At 52.2% G+C, this 26301-nt stretch overlaps 1 protein-coding gene across 1 annotated transcript; it reads right to left on the minus strand.

The window, feature by feature from the left end:
* Positions 1 to 1719: 1719 nt before the first annotated feature.
* On the minus strand, positions 1720 to 25976 carry RPH3A (rabphilin 3A). Its single transcript, XM_069870880.1, has 19 exons — positions 25838 to 25976; positions 24381 to 24524; positions 16225 to 16354; positions 15866 to 15952; positions 15228 to 15393; positions 14758 to 14787; positions 12322 to 12462; positions 11159 to 11245; positions 10875 to 10937; positions 9781 to 10002; positions 8683 to 8762; positions 8291 to 8365; positions 7451 to 7560; positions 6797 to 6923; positions 6224 to 6280; positions 5891 to 6042; positions 4101 to 4182; positions 3422 to 3518; positions 1720 to 3077 (listed from the first exon to the last, which is right to left on the minus strand). The coding sequence occupies exons 1-19, from the start codon at positions 25912 to 25914 to the stop codon at positions 2947 to 2949; spliced, it is 2058 nt and encodes a 685-aa protein (XP_069726981.1). The 5' UTR covers positions 25915 to 25976; the 3' UTR covers positions 1720 to 2946.
* Between the last annotated feature and the right edge of the window lie 325 nt (positions 25977 to 26301).

Consider the following 26301-nt stretch of genomic DNA (forward strand, 5'->3'; position numbering starts at 1 on the left):
CACCTTGCACCCAGCAGAACTTCCCAGCGCTCCCAAGCCCACCCCAAATTCTCAGAACCAGGACCAACTGCCCACCCCTACCAGCCCACACCAGGGTTCATATTCCCCCAGGGAATGAAAGAAATCCAAACCCACCATGTTTGTGGTTTTTTTTTTTTTCTTTTCTAATAGTCTCACTTTATTAGATACCACATCAAAAGAGGATGTTGTGCTGCATGCAGCGGAAGACTGGAATATTTCTAGTTCCTGTGTAACATTTTCTTTTTTTCTTAATAGTTGTAAACTGATATTTTGCTGTAAAATCACTGCATGCGAGTTTGAATGCAAACAGCAGTAGAAGAGGCTCTTTTAATTTTTTTTTTTTTTTTTTTCACCATTCCCAATCCATATGTGCATGCGTTATTTACAATGAAAAGAAGTCATTCAGGGCAGAAATTACCATCAGAAAACCTCAGAAGAAGAGGGTGGCAGAGAGAGAGACTAGGTTTGCACAATACTGAGAGGGGGATTGAGTGGTGAGTTGCACTTTGGTTTTATGGGTGCAAAGAGATGATTTGAGTATCGTTTCTCTGAAGGGAAAGCAGGCTGAGTGGAGAATGGCAATAAAGGACACTGGTAAAGGCAACCTTAATTTAATTGTTCTGCACACATAAAGGAGGCTGGGCTGCTGCAGGTCTGGAATAAAATAAGGAATTGCTCATGTTTGGGGTTTTTTGTATTATAAAAGTAATTCATCCCCAGCCACGCATTTCCCCAGCACAGCTCAGAAGTGCCCTGCGCTCAGCTGCTGCTCCAAAGGGTACATGCAAAGGCTTTGGGTGGGTTTATCACTCAGGAAGGGAGGAGAGCAGCATCCTACAGCCGACCCTCCTGTGCCCAGAGCAGCGAGCGCCCTGGCACGGCTGCAGAAAGCAGCATGAGACACAGAGGAAAAGGATCTAGAAGAACCAGGTCCTTTCAGTCTGGGTCATTCTCACAGCCTGTGCCGAGGGCAGCGTGGCTCAGGATCTCTGGGGCATCGCTTGTGGAGAGTCAAGAACTGCACAAAAAGAAAGGGAACATTTTCAAAGCATCCTATCCCATTGTTTCCTTCTGTGCATCATGAGTAGCTCTCAACTCAGTGGCCAGAGCTGTCCCAGCTCAGGCTGAAAGCAGCAGAGGATGCCCATGGTGTTTGGGTTTGCTTTCCCCATCCATGGTCCAAGGGTGTCTCCTGGTGGAGAGCTGGCTGGCAGCTCCCTGCCAGGGCGAGGGGGAAAGCAGATTTCCTTGGATACACAAGCCCAGAGCTGGGGAAGGGCTGCTCTGCAGCAGAAGCATCGCTCAGCACACAGCTTAGCATCACACAGAGACGTCAGCAGCGCTCAGCACAAAGCCCCCACCAGCTGCAGAAAGCAGAGCCTCGCAGAGATGCTCGTAGCAAGGCAGAGCAAACTCTGCCAGGGGAAGGGTGGAGGAAAGAAATAATTAAAAAAAAAAAAATCACAAACAGAATGGGAAAATAACTCATCCAATTCAAAAGAAACAGCTCTGCTGAACAGGTAAATGGAGAACACGCCATACGCCAGAGACTAGAGCGATGGGTGCAAGGGAATTCATGGGATGACAGCACGAACCAAAGGGACTGGGGTTCAGCTTTCAAACACCACGCAGTGTGTGGCTGACCAACACCTTCCAGGAGTGCTTGTCATGTTACTACCGACATTGCTTGAGGTTGTCCAGAGACTGCAAACAGTACCCAACCCAAGCAGCATCAGTCTGAAAGCGTCGTGATTCTCCTGCTATCAAGAATAAATCAAACACCTCCAGCTGATCCTTAAAGCGCAGGTTGAAGACAGCAGTTCTTATGCAATTTGCAAAACAACACAACCCCAAAGTCGGAAGACCTGTAACTGCTCCAGCTAATCTCAGTGCTTGTAGCATTTTTAAAGCAATAATCCTTGCACACATCAGCTGGTTGGTGGGAAGGTTCTTCTCCCTCTGCTTCCCTCCTGCATGTCAGCAATGGAAAGGGGGGCCTGAGGAGGGTGCAAGGATTGCCCTCAGGGTTCAGCTAGTCACTATTACACAGCTAAGGTGTGAAGAGGAGGTAGTCACAAGCTTGAAAAATGAGTGTGCTCCTACAGCAATGGAGCATGCGAGTTCCTCGGGTGAAAGGAACCACACGTAGAGGCTGAAAACAAACACAAACCAACCCAAATCTCTGTTTCCCCGCAAGCACAGAGCAGCTCCCTATTTCTCATTATTGTTATCACATCGTTGGTGGATCCTCTCAGCAAAGGATGTACCACAATATTGTTCAAATGTACCAGATCGGAACTAAAGCTCAAGCAGGACTTGCAGGATTATATCGGTGACACAGGCTTTAGCCTAATCACAACACGGATACCAGGCTATGGTTACGACCCACATCAAAACCAAACAGCTTTTTCATTATTGCAACTGAGGTATCGATATCGCACAAGCAGAAGAGGCTGCTCCAACACCAGCACTCAAACCCCATCACGCTGGACGACAGCGCAGCCAGGCTGGTGGTCACACATCCCACGAAAGGAGCCACGAGCTGCTGGTGATGGGATGAGCCACGTGAGCAGAGAGCCAGAGGAACACAGAGCATCACACACACAACAGGAAGGCGACCGCAGCGTGCGTGAGACTAGTGAGAAAGAGGAGCAGTCAGAAGGTAACTATTGCTTGACAAAATCGCACACCAGGATAATTCAATGACCCCCCTCCCCCCCGAGAAAAACAAAGGAGGGGAATACAAAAGATCTGGGTTGGTTTTCAGGAGGTGGTGAGGACAGGGCACAGAGGATGCTTGGAGGATGCTGCCCTGGGACCAGAGGCATGTAGCAAGGCGTGACTGCGCTGGAAGACGGACACCAGAGACCTACAGGGGCTTGCCAGAGGACGGGCTGTTTGGGGAGGTGTGGGCAGCAGCTCCCTTTAATCACTGGCAACGTGGTTCTCGTTTTGGAGGGTGTGCCAGCGTTCAATCTTCTTGTCCTTGTTCTTCAAGCATTCATACCAGTGTTTCAAGCGCTCCCCCTTAGCCGTAATGCCAAGTTGGCAGCCTCCTGGGAGAAAGGGAGACATCACATTCAGAGACTTCAACTTCCCAGTAAACTGCTTCTGTGAGCACAGACTTCACAATCGGGATATTTCTCTCCACCTCTTGGATTTAAAATCTCAAGAAAACAACTGTGCTCTGCCTGCACAGAGGACCCCACGGGATGCTGGAGGTGGCTGTACTGTATTTGATGGCCTGATACCAGCACCCAACCAACCTGCATGGTCCCACCTCAAAGTTCAGCCGGGGTTCCTCACGGGGCAGGTGACCTACGCACACCTCCCTCCCATCCAGTGAGCTCTGTGTCGGGCATCAAAACCACAGCCCGGAGCACAGGGACTTGCAGCTTACCAATGTAATCATTCGATTTTCCGATGTCGTAATCCCAGACAGAAATGTCCAGTGACTTCTTGGCCAGATCGCTGTGTTTTATATCATAGAAGAACTCCTGCAGAAGGAGAACACCCACATCACCCCAGGCATTCCAGGAAATTACACCCGCAAAACTGCAGTGAAGAAACTGCAAATGATCTCTCTGTACAGCCTGAATTCAAAATCCAGGGAGAGGATATCTAAAACACACTCATGAAGAGCAAAACGCTTCTCCCCTGCGGCACCCTCTCCTCCCAGGATCACAGCACGCTGCACAAACCCATATGCAGAGCTCACTCCTTGTATCTAAGCGAGCATTTTGTAGGTGTCCCATCAAGGCAGCACCAGCTGCAGGACCCCATGGGGATGCTCGACCCACCCACAGCCCCAGCCGGGTGGCAAGGAGTCAGCAGCACCAGCAGCAGGGAGGATTTAGGGTGCACGGTGCTTCCCAGCACTGAACTGGTGAGATCTCCCATGGCAAAGTCACCCCTTAAATATTCCTTGGTGCAGAAGGGGGAAAAGGACCTCCCAGACCTCAGGGAGTTTGTCTTCCACCTCCTCCACACAACACAGTAATTACCTATGTTGATTTAATAATAAAATAGATCAAACCAGTTTAAAGTAGAGTTAAAAATAAAAATAGATCTATCCTCACCTCATTAAACTCAGGATTCAATGTCTTCTTCTTAATCTGTGTCTTGTGCTTGGCCTTTTTTCCCATGTCAGGTTTCAGCCAACTGAAGGCAACACAAAACAGCTCAAAACTCAAGTGCAAAAGAACAGTGAGAGCTTGTAAGCTTTAAAAAAAAAAATCAAGTTTTGGGGCTAGAGAAAAACAACTTGAGATATTTCAGGCAAAGAAATGGGCTAGCCAGTCTCCTTTCCCACCTTCTAAAATTATCTAAAAAAATGCATAATGAGTAAAATCCTGAATATTGGAGTTTTTCCCTCTGGATTGCTAGACAAGACATAGGAAATCATAAAGACCTGCTTTGTGCAGAGCACTAAGCTCAGCAGAAGCTTTTCTGGGGGAGCACCTCTTGCTCAGAGCAGCGAGCCTGTACAGGTGCTATTGATGTTCCTCAAACCATACATCGCTCTCAAGTCTCTTTTCCCCAAGCCATGCTAAAAGAAATGGTTGTAGGTGTTTTAGGGAGCAAAAAAATGGATGAGCTCTGTGTTTTGCTAGGGAGGAACTTGCCAAGGCTGATAGTGGGGAGCGGCTGAAATAGTCAGAGAACGTGGAAAATGAGCAGCCAGGCTGGTCACCCGGAGATGAGGGCGGTTGTCTGGGCCACCGAGCCTGGCCACTGGAAAATCCAGCCAAGAATGTCTAAACACATCTAGAGATGGGGAGAAACATTCAAAATATAAAGCTAAAAATAGCCCATTAATGTCTAATACCACACAGACCAGTATACCCAGTCAAGGTAGGTTCGGCAAGAGACCATGAGAAAAATGAGGGCTTGGACTTCACAGCCTGGCTGCAGACCCTACCTAAATTGTAGAGTTGACACTAATTAAATCTGTGTTGGAAGCTGATTTAAAAATGGAAAGCCAATTTAAAAATGGAAAGCCATAATCTTCTGTTTGTGGGAATGGAAAACGTAGAAAATGAGAGAGTTTGAGAAGGAAAACTACTCGGTTGCACTCAGCTACGAGAAGATGCGCAAAATGTTCAACACGAGTTACTGCATAAGTTTTAGGGAGAACAGAGCTTTTTTTCCTGAAGACAACAACAAAACAGCAATGAAAACCACAACCAGGAATGACTGCAGGGTCCTCTCCGTGTTGCAGTTTATGAGCTTTGAGTTAAAATTATCTTATGTTGGCAGGAGCCTCTGCAGCTGAGGGCGCTGCTGGGTGCCCTGCTGCTCAAGGAGACCCGCTCCAAGTTGCATCACCAGCAGAAACCACAGCAAATACCACTATTTGGACCAATTAAGCCAATTTATTTGCAGTGGAGATGCGGCATGGGACGGAGATAGGCACAGCAGGACGATTCCCAGGCTCCCAGCTGCTACACGGGCTTATGGGGCAGCAAGAGGGGGCGTATGCTCCTTGTCAGGCTCAGAAAGACATCAAACCCTCTCCACTATGCAGGCATTGTGGATCAAAGCAAGGGAGAAAGACCTCTCTTATCCTCCAGCTCTGCGCCTACGGGGTGGTCGTTGGGTCTGTGCATTCTGGATCGAACGGGGAGTGGATGGACCTAAGGGCTGGGTCAGTCTCACCAAGCTCCAGCCAAGACAGGGCGTTATCATCTTGCACGTGCATGATCAGTGGGCAGCTCAGTCCTGCACGAGTCTCAATGGATTTGGGAAAGGCTCATCTCTCTCCAGTGGCTTTGGAAGGAGCTCTCAGAGCACCAGCTACTGCCTCAGGACAGCTGGTGGCTCCCCGACCACGTGTTTTGACACCGAGCCGTCCCCAGCTCCCACTTACAGCTTAACGAAAGGGTCAGAGTATCCGTTGGCATCCATGGCTGCTAAATGCACACAGCGTACGATGCCGACAATCAAGCCGCCCTGCTGGGTGCTGTACATGAGGGACACGAGGATCTTCCCACGTTCCTCCACATCCCCACCGCGATCTACCTGCAAGAGGAAGCAACAAGAGACGGGGACACAGGGGCTGAGTGCAGAAGACTGTCAACTGCAGAGCAGAAAAGACAAGATGGATATAAGGGAACCTCGTACCTCCATGAGGGGGTAAAAAAAGGGGGCTTGTTCATGAGAGATGGGTGAATTGTGCATGTTGTCCTCCAAGGACTCTTACCTCCTCTTCATACAGCGCCATCCCACGGGCTGAGCCAGTTGTTCCAGCACGCTTCATCTTGGATGGGGAAGAGAAGAAGAGACTGCCATGAGTGACCGCAGCTGGCAGAGTCCTACAGCAAAAACAGCCCCGGGAGCCCAGCCTGGCTCTTTACTGGCCTTGGGAGTGGAAGGGGGCTCAGGTACGTTCATCTGCTCCATCAATCTCCACATCAACAGACTCAGCACCTCACGCAGAGCACTGGGGAGCAGAGCTCAGGGATGGAGCGACCTGCCCTCTCCTCCACAGCGACACGCACCAGCATAGACTGGCAACACCAGCAGATGTGTGGCCACCAGGGAGAACCCTGGAGTCACTTCTCCTGGATTCCTACCACACTCTTATCTCCCAGCCTTGACGTGCAACATCAGCACAGACATGGGTGGGAATCCAACTCCTAAAGACGCCAGTGAAGTCAGGCACCTCCAGCTCTTGGCTGGTTCCAGCTTCAAGTTCACCACTAGCTCCCTCACATGTCGTTTGTTAGCAACCTCAACGTTAATGGCAGCAGAAAGAAATTTGTCAGAGACTCACTGGTATTACTCTCTCCAAGCAGATGTTGAAGTTCTTTTTCTGATTGGCTTTGAGTTTTTTCAAGGAAACTCTAGTTTCTCCAATAAACTCATTGTGACCAAACTTGTCTTCATCACACACGGAGATCCTGAAGTGGACAGGAAAGTGAACATCAGCCAGGCTGGAGCAGTACCTGACTCCGAAGCACAAACCCATTCCTGTAACAGCACAGCTCAGGGGGTGGACAAAGCAAAGCAACATTTTTAACATGTATGCTGCAGTGGGGCAAGAAATCAAAAGGGAGAAATTTCCTAAAGGAAAGAAATACCAGAAATTTTAGAGACATCTGGATGTTCTGCTGGGACACCATCAAACTACATACAGATATGAAATACACAAACCTCTCTGCTGGTAAGAATAATTGTAAGTCCAGTACTTTCATATTAAATGACAGAGTCAAAATATCTTTCTTTCTCTTTTTAAAAAGACCTCTCAAAATCAGCACGTTCATGTGATGGATGTTGATTTTGACCAAACCCACTTTTCAGGGGCTCTGTCAACACCTGCACTTCACTGCCGGTGCCCCCCTGAGGAACAACTGGCTTGCAAGGAGATGCAAGCAGACCCACAGTCCTCATCCCACCACCCCAGAGATATTCCAGCTCCTCCGCTTGCCTGAGGGTTTTCCTTTGCATGTCCTCATCTGTGATGCCGTGGTAGGTCAGGGTCTCATTCCACACAGGGTTACGGGTGTTGCGCAGCGTCTTCGTTCGCAGCTTATTTGACTACAGCATCAAACCAAAACAGGGTGTAACTACATCCCTGAACTCCCCACCACTTAAATTTAGGTTCCAGGCACAGGAACGTAAATTAGATGCTCCATCACCTCTGGCTCACAAACCTGTAAATCTAAGGGGTTTGTTTTCAGCTTTTCTCCTTGTGTTACACTTGGTTCATCTGAGCAAAGCTCTGCTGCAGGAAAGAGCTCTGCAGCCCCTGAGCGAGGCTCCAACACCCCTTGGACACCGGGCCAGTGGTGGTCAGCCCTTCCTTCCCCATTGAGATCAACTTAGCAGGGCTGGAAAGTAAGATTTCCAGAGGTTTTTTTGGATGGGAGGGTGGGGATTAACCATTAAATAAACTCTGAGTGATTTCTTCACAGCTCTAAGGAGAACACGCTGCAGCTTCAGAACAAAAGGTCTTTCAGACCCCAGTAACTATCAGATTTTATGTCAGATGCTTTGCGATGTATTAGCAGTGTCACCTCCTCTGGAGCACTCCCTCATCCCTAAGAAGATCCCTGTCTGCAGGATAAGCTGTTCCTCGGGCACAGGAGAGGTTCTGCAAGCATCATCACTTTTCAGAGATACCTCCTGGGTAAATTAGTAGCAGTGAGTGACTGCGCAGAGAAATCAAGAGGAGAGAGTCTGACGCAAGGTAGGGACCTCAGGAGGCTTCAAGAAACCTCTGCTCCACCCTCAACTCAAAATGCACCCAAACCAAGCAAAGCCTCACCTTGCTGGCTCCAGGCAAGAGGTGCAGTTTGACGTAGGGATCTGCCAGGCCATTTGAATCCATTGGCTTTAAGCCCTAAAAGATAATAAAATTTGGTGCATGAATGCTCCTTAAGCAGAGGAAGACAAAAAGCTACCCATGAAGTAACTCAGTAAAGAGAAAACATGCTCAGCAAGCCAAGAGCCTCGTTCTCTGCCCCAAGTAGGTGCGGGTGTTCTGAAGCGCAGAAAAAATCAGACCCACACGAGGAAAAGCCCCACAGAGCTCACCTTCCCAGCCAGGAGCCCCAGCTGGGTCTCTGCCAGTGGCCACACTGCTTCCAACCCATCAGACCAGGGGAGCTGGGATCAGATGGGCTTTAGGCAGTAAAAGAAAGGGAAGGGACCACTTACTTTGGCCTTGATGAGGGTGCAGTGCAGGGAGCTGTTCTCCTGGTCATAGAGCAGGCTGAACTCCAGCGCTCCCAGCGTAGCTGACAGCAGGAGAGAGGAGTTGGAAACAGGACCTCGTTAAAATCCCAGCCAATAACCATGTTTAATCACGCCTGATTAGTAGTAATTGGAAAGATTTGTGGTTAAAACGTAAAAGCCTTATAATGCACGTGAGACTGCGCTGGCATCAGCCAACCTGTCACACAAATGCAGCCAGATCCATCAGCTCTGGTCATCAGAGCATCACAGAGGTGGAACTACCTAGGGAGGGCAATTTGGAGCTTTTGAGCCGACTTAAACATTCATCAGGTAACGGAGGACGTAGCTCTACAAACCCTTCTGAGGGCAACCCCACCCCAGGGCCACCCTGAGATGATGTGGCAGCTCAGGTGGCCAGCACCTCCTCCCAGACCCCGAGGTTTGGTATTTGACTCCTGTTTTGACTTGTTGGAAACCAGTTCACGCTTATCTTTGCATGCTCACCAGGAAAAGATGAGAGGGATGAAGAGTTAGCACAGAACCTCAGCTGGGTCCACCTGGTCCCATCTGAGCACGATTTCTGCACCCACCCAGGGCACAGAGCAGCTTTTCCCATCCTGGGTGGGAACAGGCTGGTCAGGTGAAGCCCTGCCTTGCCACAGACACTCACCCTCACACAGGAGATTTCTTTTTAGGGGAGCAAAGGATTGAACACCAAGATCTCACTGCATAAAGGTACTGAAAACAACAAGCCTTTCCTACAGACAGGTCTAGCGATGCTTCCCGCAGTGAAGGATGCTCTAACGGAAAGAGGCAGCTGCTTTTGGGACTTGAATTTGGAAACAGGAAGGTTGTGTGAGCACAGAGCCTAAACCAACAATGTCAGAGCTCAGTAATGTGGTGCAAAACCAACTGAAGATCCTGCCCTGGCTCCGAGCCCCATCTGGAAGCAGCGTTCCCCGAGGACTCCCCCTGCTAGAGACCCACCGCTTCATGATGCGAGTCACTGTCCCACAGCAACCACCTCAAAATGCCAGGTTTCCCATTCCCTCCTCTCCGCCAGGCGCCCTGGGTACATACTGCCTTCATCAGAGTCGTAGCTGTTGGCGTCCTCCTCCTCTTCCTCCTGCGGTTGCTGCCGCAGCGGGGCGGCAGGCGCCGGTGGGACGGCGGGGGGCTGCTGGAAGGCCGGGGGCTGCCGGGCTGGCCTCTCCTCTCTGGCAGGGGACACAGCGTAGCCCCCTCCTCGCTCCTCCCTGGCAGTGGCACGGGCCGGCTCTGGGGGTCCCAGCGGTGGGCTGGCTGTGGGAGGGACCCCATTAGTGTGCTCTGCCCCCCAGCCCCTCACAGGCAGCCGGTTTAGAATCAGAGAATCACCAGGTTGGAAAAGACCCACCAGATCATCGAGTCCAACCATTCCTATCAAACACTAAACCATGCCCCTCCGCACCTCGTCCACCCATCCCTTAAACCCCTCCAGGGAAGGGGACTCAACCCCCTCCCTGGGCAGCCTCTGCCAGTGCCCAATAATTCTTTCCATGAAAAATTTTTCCTAATGTTCAGCCTAAATCTCCCCCGATGGAGCTTGAGGCCATTCCCTCTCGTCCTGTCCCCTGTCCCTTCGGAGAAGAGCCCAGAAGAGCTGGAGAGAGCAATGAGGTCTCCCCTCAGCCTCCTCTTCTCCAGGCTGAACACCCCCAGCTCTCTCAGTCACTCCTCTTGTTCTCCAGCCTCCTCACCAGCTTTGTTGCTCTTCTCTGGACTCTCTCCAGAGCCTCAACATCCTTCTTGTGGTGAGGGGCCCAGAACTGAACACAGGATTCGAGGAGCGGTCTCACCAGTGCCGAGTCCAGAGGGAGAAGAACCTCCCTGGCCCTGCTGGTCACGCCGTTTCTGATCCAAGCCAAGATGCCATTGGCCTTCTTGGCTACCTGGGCCACTGCTGGCTCATGTTCAGTCGCTGTCAACCAACACCCCCAGGTCCTTCTCCTCCAGGCAGCTTTCTAGACAGACTTCTCCTAGTCTGTAGCACTGCATAGGGTTGTTGTGCCCCAAGTGCAGGACCCGGCATCTGGCCTTGTTAAACCTCACGCCATAGGTCTCAACCCAGCTATCCAGCCTGCTCAGACCCCTTTGGAGCCTCCCTACCCTCCACAGCAGATCCACAGATTTACCTTGTTGTCTCTCCGCGAACCGGCCAGCCACCCCGGGATCCGGTCTTCCTGCTGCTGGCGGAGCTGGGGACGGACACAGTTGGACTAGATGATCTTAAAGGTCTCTTCCAACCCAAACTATTCTATGATTCTATGATTCTATGATTCACCGGAGCGATAGCCCCCATCCCCCTCTCACCCAGCACCAACGCTGTCCCAAGCAGGGGGGTCCCTGCCCACAGCAGCGCGTTGGGGTGTCCCCCCCGGGGACTGAGCATCCTGGCTGCATCCCCATCGCGTCCTACCTTGGGGTGCTGCTGGACCAGGCGCGGGGCTGGCAGCAGCGGGTGGGGGCGGCCGCTGGGCTTGCAGGGAGTTGGTCCGCTTCACGCCTGCAAGGAGAAAGGAGAATCAGCCGCAGCCTTTCAGGCTTTGGGGGCTTTGCCTGTTGATGGAGAGTGTTCCAGCCAGGGAGAGAGGTTTGGCTGATGGATGGAGATGGCGAGTGCTGAGATGCGCAGCCCAGGCTGAAGCGGGGAGCGTTTCACTAGGGGGACCTCGTACCACGCCGATCTGCCTGCAGAAGCAGGAGATGCAGGAGAAGTGGAACAAGGATGGATGGATGGATGCGGATACAGCCAGGCACTGGGCTGAGCTGGCAGGTGAACAAACCCGTGAGCATCACTGCGATACCCATCACACCCCCGTCCACCTCAACACCCAACCAGCAGCTGCACAGCATCCCCGGAGCGCACGCACATCCCGAGGCAGCGATGGGGCACGGGGGCACCCTCACAAGGGTTAATTTTAACATGAATTAAAACACTGGCTTCTCATGGCAGAAGCCCGGGCAGCCCTAAATGCATCCAGGCATGAGCCAACTATCCTGGCATTGAACACTCCTTTCTTTCCCAAGGAGTCAGAGAGGACTGGGACATTTTCCAGCCATCTTTAGCTTCACCAATTACATTTGTAAGCTCAGTGCCTACATGAGCGGTGTAAAACAGCGGGCAAGTGGTGTGGGAATTGCAGAATGGTTTGGGATGGGAGGGACCTAAAAGATCATCCCGTTCCACCCTTGCCATGGGCAGGGACACCTCCCACTGGATTGGGGCTCTAAGCCCCATCCAACCTGGCCCTGAACACCTCCAGGGATGGGGCAGCCACAGCTTCCCTGGAATTAGGAATTCTTTCCTAATGCCTCATCTAACTCTTCCCTCTTCCAATTTAAAGTCATTCCCCTTGTCTTATCATTCCATGCCCTTGTAAAAAGTCTCTCCCCAGCTTTCCTGTAGCCTCCTCCAGGTACTGGAGGGCAGCAAGCACCAATGCTCTGCAGTGTGAAATCCCTCAGCATCACTTAGTGCTGCACGTCGAGCAGAGACAACCCTTGTTGAGACAACCCCTGCCAGCTCTGTGCTCCCCAGCCCTCCTTCTCCTCCCAAGCCCACAGAAGAGCAGCTCTCACCAGGGCCCCTGCTGACCCCGCTCTCGGCATTGTAGTCGTGGCCGTCAGCATCCTCGCTGCCGCACGGTCCCTGCCTGCCCTCGGCCGGCTTACGGCTGGGCGCTGCGTGGCTCCCCCGGGCAGCTGCCGTCGCGTTGCTGCCTGCGGGGAGAGCGATAAAGGCAGTGAGGGTCATGCTCCGACCACCCAACCGTCCCCAAAGCCAGGCACGAGAGGAGCTGCTTGGGTGATGCCCAGTCTGGCTATCAGCAGGAGGAGCACGTGGGTAGATGATGCGCAGCGTGACTCCCAGAGCATCGAGCACTGCCAGCCACCCACCACGTCTGGGGCAACAGGAGGGCTCTGCACCATCAAACCTGCCCGTGGTGGTTGGAAAAACCCAAAAAACCACAACAAACCATGAGGACACCAGGAGACACAAGAGCCCCACAGGAAAACAAGGGCAGAGGCATCCATCATCCAGTCCTCAGCACCCATCAAACCCCTAATGTCATTACAGCTTCACAGTCCCTGGGACAGGGGGATGATATTTTCTTTTTGCTGATCATCTTCCATTTATTAGCGAGACAACAGTGACAGCTGCCTTTGCCTCTCATTTCCATCCACCCCAGCAGATAAATCCCAGCCGCGCGCACCAGGGTGCTGAGACCGCTTCGTGGTGATAAATTGCAACCCACCGACGGGATGGAAAAGGTCTCGGCGCTCACCTGGCTCGTGGCGGAGACACCAGGTATAAATCTTTGCTGTGACATAAATGGGATGTTTATCCTTGGTTGGGCTCTCAGGGTCACCGGGCACAAGGAAAAAGTAAAACGCAACAGATTGCGGGTGGGGGAAAGGAGGGAGGTAGAAAAGCCACGATGCTGAAGGGAAGAGGAAAAATGAGCAACCACATCCAGGAGCCCCACAGTGCAGAAATAGCGGTGCGATAAATAATTTTCCAAGAGAGCTTTAGGAAAATCATGGGCACATCAGGAGCATGCTGATCACCAGGAGGAACCTGTGGAGCCTGACAAACCTCCCCAACTTGCAGGCAAGCCAGCAGTTTAATAAAAGCAGCTTGTTGTGGGGCCAGAAAGCTTAATGGTGCCCATTACCGTTGCAATTAAACAGGCTTAATTAAGTGGTTTCCCCAACTGCTGCCGTGTGGGAAGATGAAGATCATCACTCGGCACAACCAGTCTGGGCACAGCTCTGCCAAGGCTCAGCTGGAGCCTCCCACCAGCACCGTGAGCGGAGCCCGGGTACCCCTACGCGGAGCTCGCCCCAGCATCCCCACTGCAGGGTGCAGGGAGCACAGCTCAGCGCGAGGCTGTGCCACCCACCTCACCCACCGAGATGCCACCTCCCTGCAACACAACAAGGAGCGAAGCCCCCACCAGCCACGACTCAGCCACTAAAACCTCCTGTGTGCCCCCAGCCATCTGGCAGCCGGGTTCTCGCTGCCACAACGGACTCCGGGCTAAAGGAAGGGTGGGACAGAGGGGGCTGCTAGGGGGGACAAGGCTGTGCCCTCAGCCCCTCAACTGCCTCCTCCACACCACTGAGGAAAGGGAGAGGAAGAGGAGGGTTTGCAGCCTCGCCATCACCCGTGCAGGAGCAGCAAAAGGCAGGGTCAGGTAATCTCATCACCTCTGGACTCTGATGCTGAACCGTGAAAATAGGGGTTATTATTCGAAATGAACCCCCGGCAGCACAGCCGGTCCTGGAGCAGTGGGAGCACCAACTCTGGCTCCTGCTGGTGCCGGCAGCAGCATCCAAGGGATGCGGGTCCAGAGCATGTATGAGGTTAGAAACTGGTGAGCCCTGGCAAGGAACGTGGCTTCATCCCTGTAAGCAGGAGGCACCGATTGCTGCCACTTATCGCAGCTCCCTCAGCCAGCATCGCTATTAAATGTGATGTAGGCAGAGACTCAGGGGGCTGCGAGTGCTGTGGGGGCAAAGCATATCCATAAAAATCTGCTGCTGCATCCTCGCCTTGCTCTGCTACCCAAGCCCAGCACAAGCCTGGGTGTGAACCACAAGGAGCTTCTAAGTGCAAAACCCAAGAGGGGCAGAGCAGCTCAGCTGCCCCATCGCTCACCAACGCACACGAGCGCCCTGGGAGCCTCCTAAAGTTTCCAAGGGAGGTTTTCTAAGGACTGCCATTAAATAACCAGAAAAACACCCATCAATCAGCATCAGGAAACGACTCCTACGGAGGCAATTCTGCTCAGCACTTGAAATTGCAGCGTTCCAAGCCCAGGCATGTGCGGTAGGTGGGGAAGCCCCAGAATAACTCGGTTCCCGCGCAGTGGGTGGCAGCAGCAAGAAGGGGTCCTGCCTGCAGCCTCCCCGAGGAAAACACCATGGGGAAAGGAGGGAAGGAGAGAGGGGGCTCAGCACAGGCGGCACCGAGGCAGCGGCACAGGGGAGGGTGCAAACGCCAGCGCTTACCATCAGAGTCCAGCTCGGCGTCCGCCTGGCCTTGGGGGCACAAACAGAGCAAGAAGCAGTGAAGCTGCAGCCCACCCACCCACCGATGCCAACCCAGGCTGTGCTACCACTCCTTCCCCCCTCCGTTTCCTTTCTTATTTTCTTTCTAGGCTTCTGAATCATCGTATTCATACCCGGGCGCTGCCTAAACCCCCAGCTGGGCACCCCAGGTCCCAACCCAGGGCTGCTTGGTTTGAGGACATCCCTGCAAAGCCAGCCATCCTGACTTGGACAGCCTGGAAAAAGCTTCAGCAGGCAGGGAGAGCAGTGGGACAACCTCTGCACTCTTCAGACAACAAGGCAGCAGCTCCACAACTGCTCTGGATGCTTTTTGCAAACTTTGCAAACAACGGGAAGGAGACCCAGCACCACGCTGGCTGGATCCTGCCCCTCGCACGGAGGGAAGGGGTCAGCTCCCCGCTGTCACCTACCTCGGGTGGGCGCACGGGAGGGGAGTTTTTGGTCCTGGGCAGGCGGCTCTGATGGGCTGGGCTCGCTCGGGGCTTGGGGTCCCTTGTTCTTGCTGATGGGCATCGGCTGGGGCAGCATTTGCTTGGGCAAACCCTTGAAGAACCAGGCACCGGAGCGCTTCCACACCTGGGGGGGCAGGCAGCAGGGTGGAAACCACATCTCGGGGGGATCCTGGGTGCCGACAACGCTGAGGACACGCACCCCGACATCCCCCTGCCCCACAGCAACCCCACAGCCCCTCCTGATAAATAACTCTTCAGCTTTCACACACTGTGGGTGGCAAGGAGCCGATCTCTGCCCACAAGAGCCTCTTCAACCCCAAGACTTTGGTTTTGAGGGAAAAAAACCCAAATGGTATTTTATCTAGAAAACAAGCTCATCCTCTAAGAACCAGACTCAAGCAGCTGGGCAAGACCTAACAATGCTAGGGGACAGGCTGAAAGTCCCTGGGAGCATCTCCCAGTGTGGAACTGGTCCGGTCTTGGAGTTCTGGGGTGGGGACAGTGCACAGAGTGAAAACTCAAAGGCAGGCATCACATCCCCACTCGGGCATGAGGAGCACCCAGGGCAGGAGAAGCACCCAGGCCGCCACACTCACCTCTCGCTGCTCGCTGCAGATCTTGCAGAGCCAGATGGCGTGGGGCCGGCTGTTGGTGGTCTCCACCCCGCACTTGGTGCAGACGTTCTGCAGGGAAAGCAAAGCACCAGGTGGCAGCGGGGACGCCACAGCCACCGAGAGGTCCCGGTGGCACCAGCATCACCCTGGGGAACGCAAGGGTAATGAGAGCTGCCCAACCAGAGCAATCCTGGCGCACAGTCAGCAATGGCAAGAAGCCCCAGGGACGTCCCCCGGGGTGACGTTGGAAGGATGCTGGCAAGCGAAACGCACAGTGAAAGGCTGAGGTGCACGTCTTCGCACCACAGAGGAGCTTGAGGGGCTGAGAGATGACTCCTCACCTTCTTGCAGTCCTCGCAGACGACGCAGGCGGATCCCCGCGGCCCCAGCTGCTCCCCGCAGAGGATGCAGCGGTTGACCCCGTCCCCCAGCACGCTGCGGCGCATGTCCTCCAGCCGGGTCATGAGGCGCCTGGCAGAGAAAAGGGGACGGGGCTGTGAGCAAAGGCATCACTTGGGTGCAGGGGTCCCGCTCCCACACGGCAGCTGCCGCCTTTGGTCCAGCTGCTCCTTCTCCTGGTACGGCTTCCAGCAGAGCCTCTCCTTTCCAGCTCTGGGAATGCAACCAGGGGACAAGACACATCCCAGGGGACACATTGAAGTATTACATTCCCCTATAGCCATGGACACTGCCACCAGTCCCAGCTCCCACAAACACACACGCACATAAAATCCACCTTCGCACAAAGCAGTTTGGCATCAACGAAGCAGCTTTTCCCCAAACCTTTCCACCCAGTGCCAGCGACTGCCTGCAGAGGAGCTGCGAGAGGAGACCTTGGCAGGCCTCTGGTGGGATGACCGAATGAATTAATTGGTTTTCTCATTGCTTAGGAAAAATATTGCGTATAATTTACTTTACAGAAATCCTCAGCCCTTTGAGTGAAAAGCAAAAGCCTGCTGGAGAACAGGCTATAAAAACACATCTGTTTTCCTGCAAAGGTGAAAAAAAAAAAAAAAAGAAACAACAGTTAAGCAACTTCTGAAAAAAACAGCAGCAGCAAAAGCAGTTTGCAAGGCAGGAGCAGGAGCTGCCGAGCATCCAAGGGCTGGCAGCAAGTTGTGAGCTCAGTTAACCCAGAATCCTGGCCCTAAAAATAGCACTAGAAGGGAGAAAGGATGCATTATTTATGCCACTCCGTGAGGAAGGAAAGGGAATGAGGAAAAGGAGGAGGAGACCCAAGCCCACCAGGGAGAGCAGCAGCCCCCTCGCCCGCGGGGCTGCCCTCCGCTCCCCTGGCAGCCTGACCCAGATCTGACCGAGCCACTAACACAGCCATAAAAACCACCCGATGTCTAAAAGACATTTTCTACATGTCTGGCGACAGTTGCAGATTTCTGACAGCTCGGCTGCCAGCACCTTGGAATGGCTCATAAACCATAGATGAGCTCCGCTCTACACACGGTGCCCCTGCAGTTGTTCTCCAGCCACTCCCAGGATGGTTGGCACCCACGGACTACACGTGGAAAAGCACAGTGTTATCGTACAGGGGTGCTTGATAAAGAAATAACAGTAAGAAGAGGAAAAAATAAAGCATCGTGGAACATGCAGCCTATTCCAGTTCATAAAATGCCCCACTGGAAACTCGCTGCATCTCAAAGCGCATCATCAGCCACTGCGTCAAGCCCAAAGGGGGATGCAGCTTCATGACTCACCTAACGTTACCCAACAAAAGCCGCGTTATTGCAACCTCTCATTTAGGTGGAAGACATCAGCGGTGCTAAAACCCACTGAGGAATTTCCCTCTCCTCCCCTGCTGATGTGGAGGAGGCTCCTGGTGGTCATAACAAACCCGCAGCCCGTTCCCAGCAAGGAGACAAGAAAGCTGAGCTGGGCAGCCAGCAGAGCCAGACAGAACCAGCAGCTGGGAGGATTCGCTGTGTTCACAGCTACGGTGTCACCAGACGGCAGATGGACGAGCTTGCAAGTTCCTTCAGTCTTCATCGCCTGGAGTTTCAGCGGCGACAGGACCACAGGCTCTTTAAATACACCAGTTCTGTTCTCCTCCTGAGCTAGTTTGTCTCCTGAACAAAACAGGTCTTGTTGAAAAATAACATCCCTGGACCGCAGTGAGGTGCTTTAATGCCTTTCTACTTTGCTATCTGACAGCCTAACTGCCTGCTCCAGCTTTATTCCTGATGTAGTTGCCTATCCCTGCCCCTGAGCATCTGCTTAGTGCTTTCCAGATAATCCAGAGGCAACTTCTTCCTACAGAATAAGCTGCTAGAGCCATCATCCGCTCCTGGTACCTTCCCAAGCTCTGACACACCTTGCTGCAAAACACGGAGGTCCCAGTGATTTCAAAAAGCTGCATCATCCCATAAACTCCCAGCCAACAATGAGCATTATTCCCATTAAAACCTGGAAACTGGCTGTTCCCCAAATATTTCTTGTTTGAATGAAAGGAATCACACCACAGTTATTCCCAGCCTACGTCCCACCACGTGCAACGCAGGGTCCCCACGAAAACCCCCCAGCAGCAAATAACCCACATCATCCAGCGTCTCTCACAGCTCATTGCTCCCACTTCAGCAGTGGAAACATTTTTTGGGGCAAAACCCTTGGTTTTCCTAGCAGCAAAGCACAAGTACAAGCCTGTGTCTTCTGCACTTCCCCTGCAGTGCTGCAAAAGCTCAGCTCCAAAAGAAGCAGCTTCCAGTTGGAAATCTGCAAGCCCAAACAAACTTATTATAGAAACCAGAACAAACGGCACAATCAAAGCGGAAAAAAAAGAGCCTTTGCATTTCAAGAGATTCATTATTTAACTGCAAAATCTTTCCCAGCCTCTCATTTACCAGAAGCAGCTCCTTAAGAGGTTTTTTTTTACCCAGTGGAAGAGCTTCAGCAGTCAGTACACACACCTGTGGCACCAGTTTCAAACGAAGCACTTTTGCCTAATTAAAATACCCATTCAAGCCAGAGAAATTGGGCTTTTTTTTTTTTTTTGCTGATGCCAATGCTGCAGCGAGAGGAGCGTATAAAAAGTTACACTTTAAGTCCTGGCATGAACCCTGCAGAAAGGAGGATGACTTGGGAAAGGGGGTACCACATCGAGACCCACAGGCTGGGAAGCTCCTGATTAAGGTGGTAACTGGGAACAAAAAGCCAAGCTTTCCCTTCAGCTTCATCCAGCACCACACTGCACGCGTGCCAGAGCCCCGTGCACGGGCTGTTTGCCCTAGAATAACCACAGGGATATCCTGCTCTTGCCCACGCAGCAGCCAGCAACGAGCTTTTCTCTCCCTCTCCCCTAGATATCTTTTGTTTCTTATTTTTATTGCCCATAAGCCAGCCAGCCAATTCATCACTCTCCCTTGCGCGTCCCTAGAACTACTGCAACGTCTTCCTTACCATTATATGCACTTCAAAGTGCCCATCCTTCTGGCCTCTGAAGGACTTCAAAGAGCAGGAAATACGCTTCAAATTGTTAAAATAGGAGGAAAAAAAACCAAACCAAAACAAAAAAAAACAGTGAGAGGAGTAATTGGAGCCAGTGGCAGGGAGTTGGCTAAGCCCAGCACCCAGGAGCATCATCGCTCCTCTAGGAGAGGGAGAGCATCCATCATCTGCCACGGAGACGCGTGTTAGTCGCTGATGGGAACAAAACATAAGAACCAGGTGATACGCTATATCTGAAATGCTTAACATGCACCTAGGTCAATAACAGCAATAAAACAGTACCCTGATAATCTAACAACCGCCTGGCACCATAAATATGGTTGGGAAGAGAAAGGCGAGCGGTCCCTGCACAGCAAAGGCTGGTGGGAGACCTCCTCCTGCCCCGGTACAGACAGGGGAAGGGCTCGTGGTTGGAGCAAGACCTGCAAACACCTCCTGTGATATCAGAGGAGGGTCCCACGGGGGTGCAACTAAGGCTGCTCATGGGGTTGAGGGACCATCTCAAGCTGGGATGGATGCTACGTAAGAGAGTGACCTGCAGTGCTACAGCATCAGCGTTTTCCCCTGTGCCAGGACCAATCCAGCAAAGGACAGAAAGCCACTGGCATTAAGTGCAGATGATCTCGGGAAACAAGACCTAACAGCAGGGCAGGCACGCAAGAATTTGTTGTGTTTAAATATTCATTGCCACTCTGCAGAAATGAATGGCTAAAGACACACCTAATGGGTTTTAAACTGCATCAGGGAGGATGTTTAATGCTGCAGACAATGAACTGCTGCACAGGAGTTGGGGACCTGACCTGGTCCAGGACTAGATGCTCCCCAGCTCAAGGCAGGAACAGATTCAGCCACCACTTATGTGGCAAAAAAAATCAAGTAAAACACAAAGGAGGTCACAAAACGCCTCCAGAATTAAGCACTGACTTGCCTCCATGGGGAAATCATGTGCCTTAAAGGGCTGAATATTAAATTAAGGCTAATTCTAATGGTATAAAAGAGACAAGAAAAGAAGCCAAGCTACAGATTAAAGAAAATATAATTAAAATCAGGATGAAAAATTAGAAGCTATTTCCTTCTTTTATAAGCGCACAGGTAACTAAAGGTAAAGCATCGTTTAAGCTTTTACAGGTCAACTTGCAAAGCTCACCCTCTGCTGAGAGCCCTCGCCACGGAAGGAAGATGCCCAAGGAGGCTGGAGGACTCATGCATTTCAAAGCATGTAGCGCCGTGCTAGGGCATCACTCCGGGTGCCCGCTGCCTCCTGCAATGTGTTACACCACAGTTGTTATTTTGCAGGCTTATTCCACCCATAGAAGTGAGAGAGGAGGGGCTTCGGGGAGAAAACACGAACCAAAGCCCCACAAAAATTCAAGGAGCACGTGAACTGTCTTCTGGCCATGAATTAACCTCATCTTTTCTAGAAGCTGGCATCTCAGGAGACGTTTCTGTCTGCCTCCAGCAACTACCCTGCCCTTCCTAGCCCTTATTTTTATTTTCGTGTTGTCTGAACACGAGGAAGAAAATATGAGACTGTGGTCCCCAGAGAGCATCCCTGCTGCCGGCCACCGAGGTTAATGACTTAATCCCCTGTGACTTCAGCCATCTGCTCCAGCATTATGCATGTGTCATCCCAGCAATAAGCAGCCAAATTAAAATGCAACCCTGCTTGATAGGTGGTCCCCTTGGAGGAAAGGTGAGGGGCTGTGACCCAAAGGGAGACCAGTCAAACCATCGCACTTTTAGAGGGGACTGGAGGGGAGGGAATAGCTGCACCCAGGCAGAGGCATGGCCAGATCCAAGAGCGATGTGTCACATCGCCCCTGGGAAAAACAGCTTCATGCCGCAAAGCGCTCTCCAGAAATTATAATTTCTAGCGTTGGGTGGTTGAAGATACTTTCTTCGATGCTGAGAGCACAGTGGACCTCATTAGGCAGTGGAGCAGGCTCGGTGGGTTATTGATGGCACCCAATTATAGGTCCATAACAGAGCCAGTCAGCGCCTCCAGTTGCTCCCACAGCAGCCAGGAGGAATAAGCTCCTCGCGGACCAGAGCTGGAGCATCACCACCCCCAAAGCATCATCACAGCAGGACATGGCAGAGCTGCCACAGAGACTCCCCAAGCACGAGCCCAGGCCAAGCAGGGAGGATGAAGGGATGAGAATGGATCTGTCCCTCAGCAGCTTCGCTTTGCCCCCCGAGCCCTTCGCCCACCAGCTTCCAACCCCTGCACTGATCCAAAGGATCATCCTAATCCCCAGACAGCTCTGAAGTCCTTCATCAACTTACGCCTGACACCCTCACACTGTATCACTGTTTAAGATGATCTGAGCTCCTATTATCCTTCTCTGTGCTATAAGACAATGACCCAGCCAAAAAAAACAACCCACACACCAAAGTGTCCCCGTCCTACAATCCTCATCAGCATCCAGATCACGTATCCCGTGGGCCTCCATCCACCCTCAGTGCTAAAAATACTCCTTTGCTAGATTAATTTGAGCTGGATTTGACACAAAGTCCTATTTCACAAACATCGTCTGGACAAGCAGCATCAATTTTTTCCCACCCTGCCCTGGCCAGCCAAGGCAAGGGACACCTGGGACAATGGATACAGGAGAGGGGACACTCCAACGGATGGCACTAAATGAAGAGAGACTTCAAGTCATGAGGAAGTTCATTTGCAGCCAGCATCCAGCTCTAGACTTCACAAAGGCTCAGGTATTCTCTGTGAAGCTCAAACCCACCCCCTCAAGCCCATTCACTTATGAAGACAACTCCAAGTGTTCATCGAATGTACCTTCCAAAGGGGGAACATGCTTTTTGTGTAAGCTATTCCTTAATTTAGCCTCAAACCAGATTTTTTATGGATTTTTCTTTTTTTTTCCCCTATTACAGGAATAGAAAATCCCAGACAACTGCAGAAAATCAGGTGTTCCAGTGGCAGCTCCCCGGAGCAGCCCATCCAGCCGAGGGACAGCCTGGCAAACCCAGATTATTTTGTAATATAAGCAGCTACTCTGGATAACGTCCGAGCAGCTCCTGAACGGGTGATTCTGTACGAGACTGATATAGCTGCTGTCCCATATTTCTGTAGCTGCACATCCTACAGCTCTTGTTGTGCAAGCCAACAAACACAAAGGAGTTGGCAAGGCTCCTGCTACGCCTACACACAGGAGGCAAATCAGCTGCGACTGCACATCCGCCAGCCTTCCCTCGCGCTACGAAGTCCTCCACCCGGCTTTTTCATGAATGAGGAGGAGAAACCTCCTCCGACTCGGCTAACGAAGGGAAAAGGGGGAGCTTCTGCCAGTTTGCAAACAGCTGCAGGGATGCACAATGCAAAAAAGAAAAAAAAAAAAAAAAAAAAAATGTATCTCCCCCACTGCTAAAGTTCATTTAAGCATAATCCAAAGAGCATGGTGTTGGAGAGTAATTATTACCAGGCTGAAAATGGACAAATGTTGTCTGTAAGCACTTTTTGGGAATGAATCACCACCGTTCATAGCTACTTTCACCTGGTTTCTTTTAGAAAGCCAGCAAAGCGTCGCATGTTGTAATGCGACGCAACGCCAGCCAGGAGCCCTCCCGCATCCAAGCAGCCCCCACCGAGGCGATGCCACAGCTCTTCACAGACCTGCTCCTAACAAAGTATTTTTTACTAACAAATATTTTTTCCTGTGAGGGTGGTGATGCCCTGGCCCAGGTTGCCCAGAGCAGGGGTGGCTGCCCCATCCCTGGAGGGGTTCAAGGCCAGGTTGGATGGGGCTTGGAGCCCCTGATCCAGTGGGAGGGGTCCCTGCCTGTGGCAGGGGGTTAGAACAGGGTGGGCTTTCAGGATGCCTTCCAAAGCAAACCATTCTCTGAGTCTATTTCTAAATAGAAGTAAATAAATCCACCACATAAGAGGCAACAGGTTGCAGCCACCAAGGAAGTCTGTGTGCTGCAGCTAGCACACCCCATGCCTGCACTGCAAACACACTTAATATTTAAGGGTTATTAAGCAGCTGAGGTGATGGATTAAAGCTCCTGCTGTGGTGTGAGCTTTGCGGGAGCAGGCAGGTCCTCTCCCCATTTCACCAAGCAGCTGCCCTGCAGGGCCAAGCGCCTGCTTGCTAAGTAAACCCTTCCCACAGCTACAAGAGGGGCTTTGATGTTCTCTGAGGCAGCAGAGAGCACAGTTCCTGCCTGGGCCCGAGTATTTTCCCTGCAAGGAGAGGAAAAAAGCTGTCGCCGCTTAAGCTCAGCAAGAATAAAGTGCTCCTCTCTAATGAAAAAAGGCATGACACCCAACAAACAGGATTCTGGAGACCCCCTCCAGAAAACCATCAACACAGCAAGTCAATACCTAATTATTAGAATTATTTCACCTGGCACCTTTGCCCAGGCAGGGCGGAAAGGCAGCAAAAAAAGCAGACACAGGCACCCCTCGCCCTCTGCTCCACACCAGGCGCATCAGCACCAGGATGCCCGCAGCACCCACCACGGTTACCCCACCAGGAGCTGCTTCCAACACACGGCTGGGCAGCACTCGGACCTATTCAGCTTCACAGAAGCTCATTTCTGGGTGACAGGAGGGATTAACCATCAGGACATGTGGCTGGAGGTGCTGATGGATCCATCCGTGCTCCCAAAACAAGATAAAACACCTTTACGCGAGCCACGGCTCTGCCTGCGCTCACAGGTGCTCGGGCTCAGTACCAGGCAAGCAGCATCAGCTTCACTTCCCAAAATGAGACGTTATTAATGATCCCTTCTGAACCAAAAGGAAAAAGAAAAAAAAAAAAAAAAAAATCAATGAGACTATAAATTCTTGGTCCAGAACACAGCAGCACGCTGAGCAGCTCCCTCCCCTGCTCACAGGTTCCTCCTGGCCAAGGACCAACGCCAGCTCAAAAAGATCCCCTGCAGGCTCCCTTTCAGGAGAAACACTGCAGTGCAGTAGCTGCTGGCCAGGAAAGCAGCCAAGCGAGGCGCTTCTCCCTTGGAGCACCGGCGAGGCTCAGGTCCCTCTCATCCCACCAGCACGGTGCCACCGGCGCCTTACCCGATGCGCTCCTGCTCCATCTCCTCCATCTTCTCGGCGCGGGCGATGACTCGGTTGATGATCTCCTTCTCCTCATCCGTCAGCTCCTCGCTCTTGCGCTGCCGGTCGGGTTGGCCGCCCTGCGCTGCCCAGCCAGCGGGGAGCCTGCAGGGAGAGGGCACGCACCTCACGCGTGTGCAATCGCACGCGGGTATCAACAGCCAGGCATCAATTCCCAAGCCCAGGGAAGAAGGGCTACCACACCCCCTCATCCTCTGAGCTCCTTCCTATAGCAGGAAGCCCCCACCCACTAAGTGGAAGCTCTTATTTCCATTTTGGAGGGGTTTTCATATGGAACCACTCGTTTCATATGGAGAAAACCAATTTCTTTTTCAAAAATACCATCCTTTTCCATGTTAAGCACCAACTGACACGGCTCATCTTGCATCCCGTGTCACCCTGGTTTGCCAGTGAGCTGTGTACTGGGGCGATGGCTGCAGGAGCACACAGGTTTTTGGGTACATTTCATCAAACACAAGAGTTTTTCCTCTCCTATCATCATTTCCAAAGAACCTTTTGAACAGCAAGCAGCTTTAACCTGGTGACACAGCAACGTTTGCCACTCAACACTGCAAATCAGCAGCACTGAAGAACGACACAAAAGGCAAACACCTCTCCTCCCCTCATTCTTCTCCTCATCTAAAGACCTTTCCTGGGTCTTTTCTCTCTGGGCTGAGCAGACCCGCAAGGTCTTAAAGCTTAAAATCCACTAAAACCCTGCACAATCCTTCCCAAAATTAATTGTTTTCTTCTTGCACCCAGGGCAGGTTTTTTTCCTGTTCTCTTAAGATCATTTGAGTGGCAGGTAAAGAGCAAGAGGCCAAAAAAAGCGAGATACTTACTGCTCCTTCTCGCTGCTGGGAGGCACAGGGAAAGAGAGGAAACAAGGATTAGGTGAGGAACAGCTGAGAGAGCTGGGGGTGTTTAGCCTGGAGAAGAGGAGGCTGAGGGGAGACCTCGTTGATGTCTCCAACTACCTGAAAGGAGGTTGTGGAGAGGAGGGAGCTGGGCTCTTCTCCCAAGGGACAGGGGACAGGACGAGAGGGAATGGCCTCAAGCTCCTCCAGGGGAGGGTCAGGCTGGACATTAGGAAAAAATTTTCCATGGAAAGGGTCATTGGTCCCTGGCAGAGGCTGCCCAGGGAGGGGGTTGAGTCACCTTCCCTGGAGGGGTTTAAGGGACGGGTGGACATGGTGCTGAGGGACATGGGTTAGTGATTGATGGGAACGGTTGGACTCAATGATCCGGTGGGTCTCTTCCAACCTGGTGATTCTATGAAGAAGTCCCCATCGATGGCACAAACCCAACTCCCATCATCCTCAGAGGAGGAACCAGGGTCGCTGCATCCTCATCACCTCCCACCCCAGCGACTTTCCTCCCTCTGGTACCAGCAGCATCCCACACCCCCGCCGCCTCACCTGGCCCGGAGAGACATGGCCCTGTCACTAGGGCACATCCAGCGGTCTGAGCTGCCACCCACCACTGTGTCAGTCATCGCTGGCAGCCGAGGGGGCCCGGGGACGTGCAGAGTGAGTTTGGGCACAACGGAGCTCCCTGGGCGAGTGTCGGCTCAGCACGACTGGGAAGCCAATCGCTCTGCTTTGCTGCTCTCCGATAGCACCGAAGCCGACAAAGATAACCTGGTGGATTTAGCCAACCTGAAGGGAAAAAAAACAAAACCCAAAAAATTACACCAGGCAGGGCTTCATTTTTGGTATTAAGAGGAGCGGGAGCAGCAAGAGGAACAGGAACATCATTTCAGTTGCTGTCTCAATATCACGCGTGAGACACAGGAGCTACAACCCCCATCCTCCCAGGAGGGCCACGCAGCCGTGCTCAGCACGGATGTAATTAATGAGATACATGACCTCACATTAATTAT

This window comes from Phaenicophaeus curvirostris, chromosome 17 (assembly GCF_032191515.1).
Source record: "Phaenicophaeus curvirostris isolate KB17595 chromosome 17, BPBGC_Pcur_1.0, whole genome shotgun sequence".
NCBI classification, from domain to species: Eukaryota; Metazoa; Chordata; class Aves; order Cuculiformes; family Cuculidae; genus Phaenicophaeus; species Phaenicophaeus curvirostris.

Bases quoted from the DNA above. Each gene is read 5' to 3' on its own strand.
- RPH3A (XM_069870880.1), bottom strand. From the start codon at position 25,914: ATGACTGACACAGTGGTGGGTGGCAGCTCAGACCGCTGGATGTGCCCT. The intron at 15,953-16,224 runs GTGAGGAGTCAT...CTTTCCCTGCAG, and splicing joins TCTGCGAGGACTGCAAGAAG to AACGTCTGCACCAAGTGCGG. The intron at 15,394-15,865 runs GTGAGTGTGGCG...CTGCCCCCCCAG, and splicing joins TCTGCAGCGAGCAGCGAGAG to GTGTGGAAGCGCTCCGGTGC.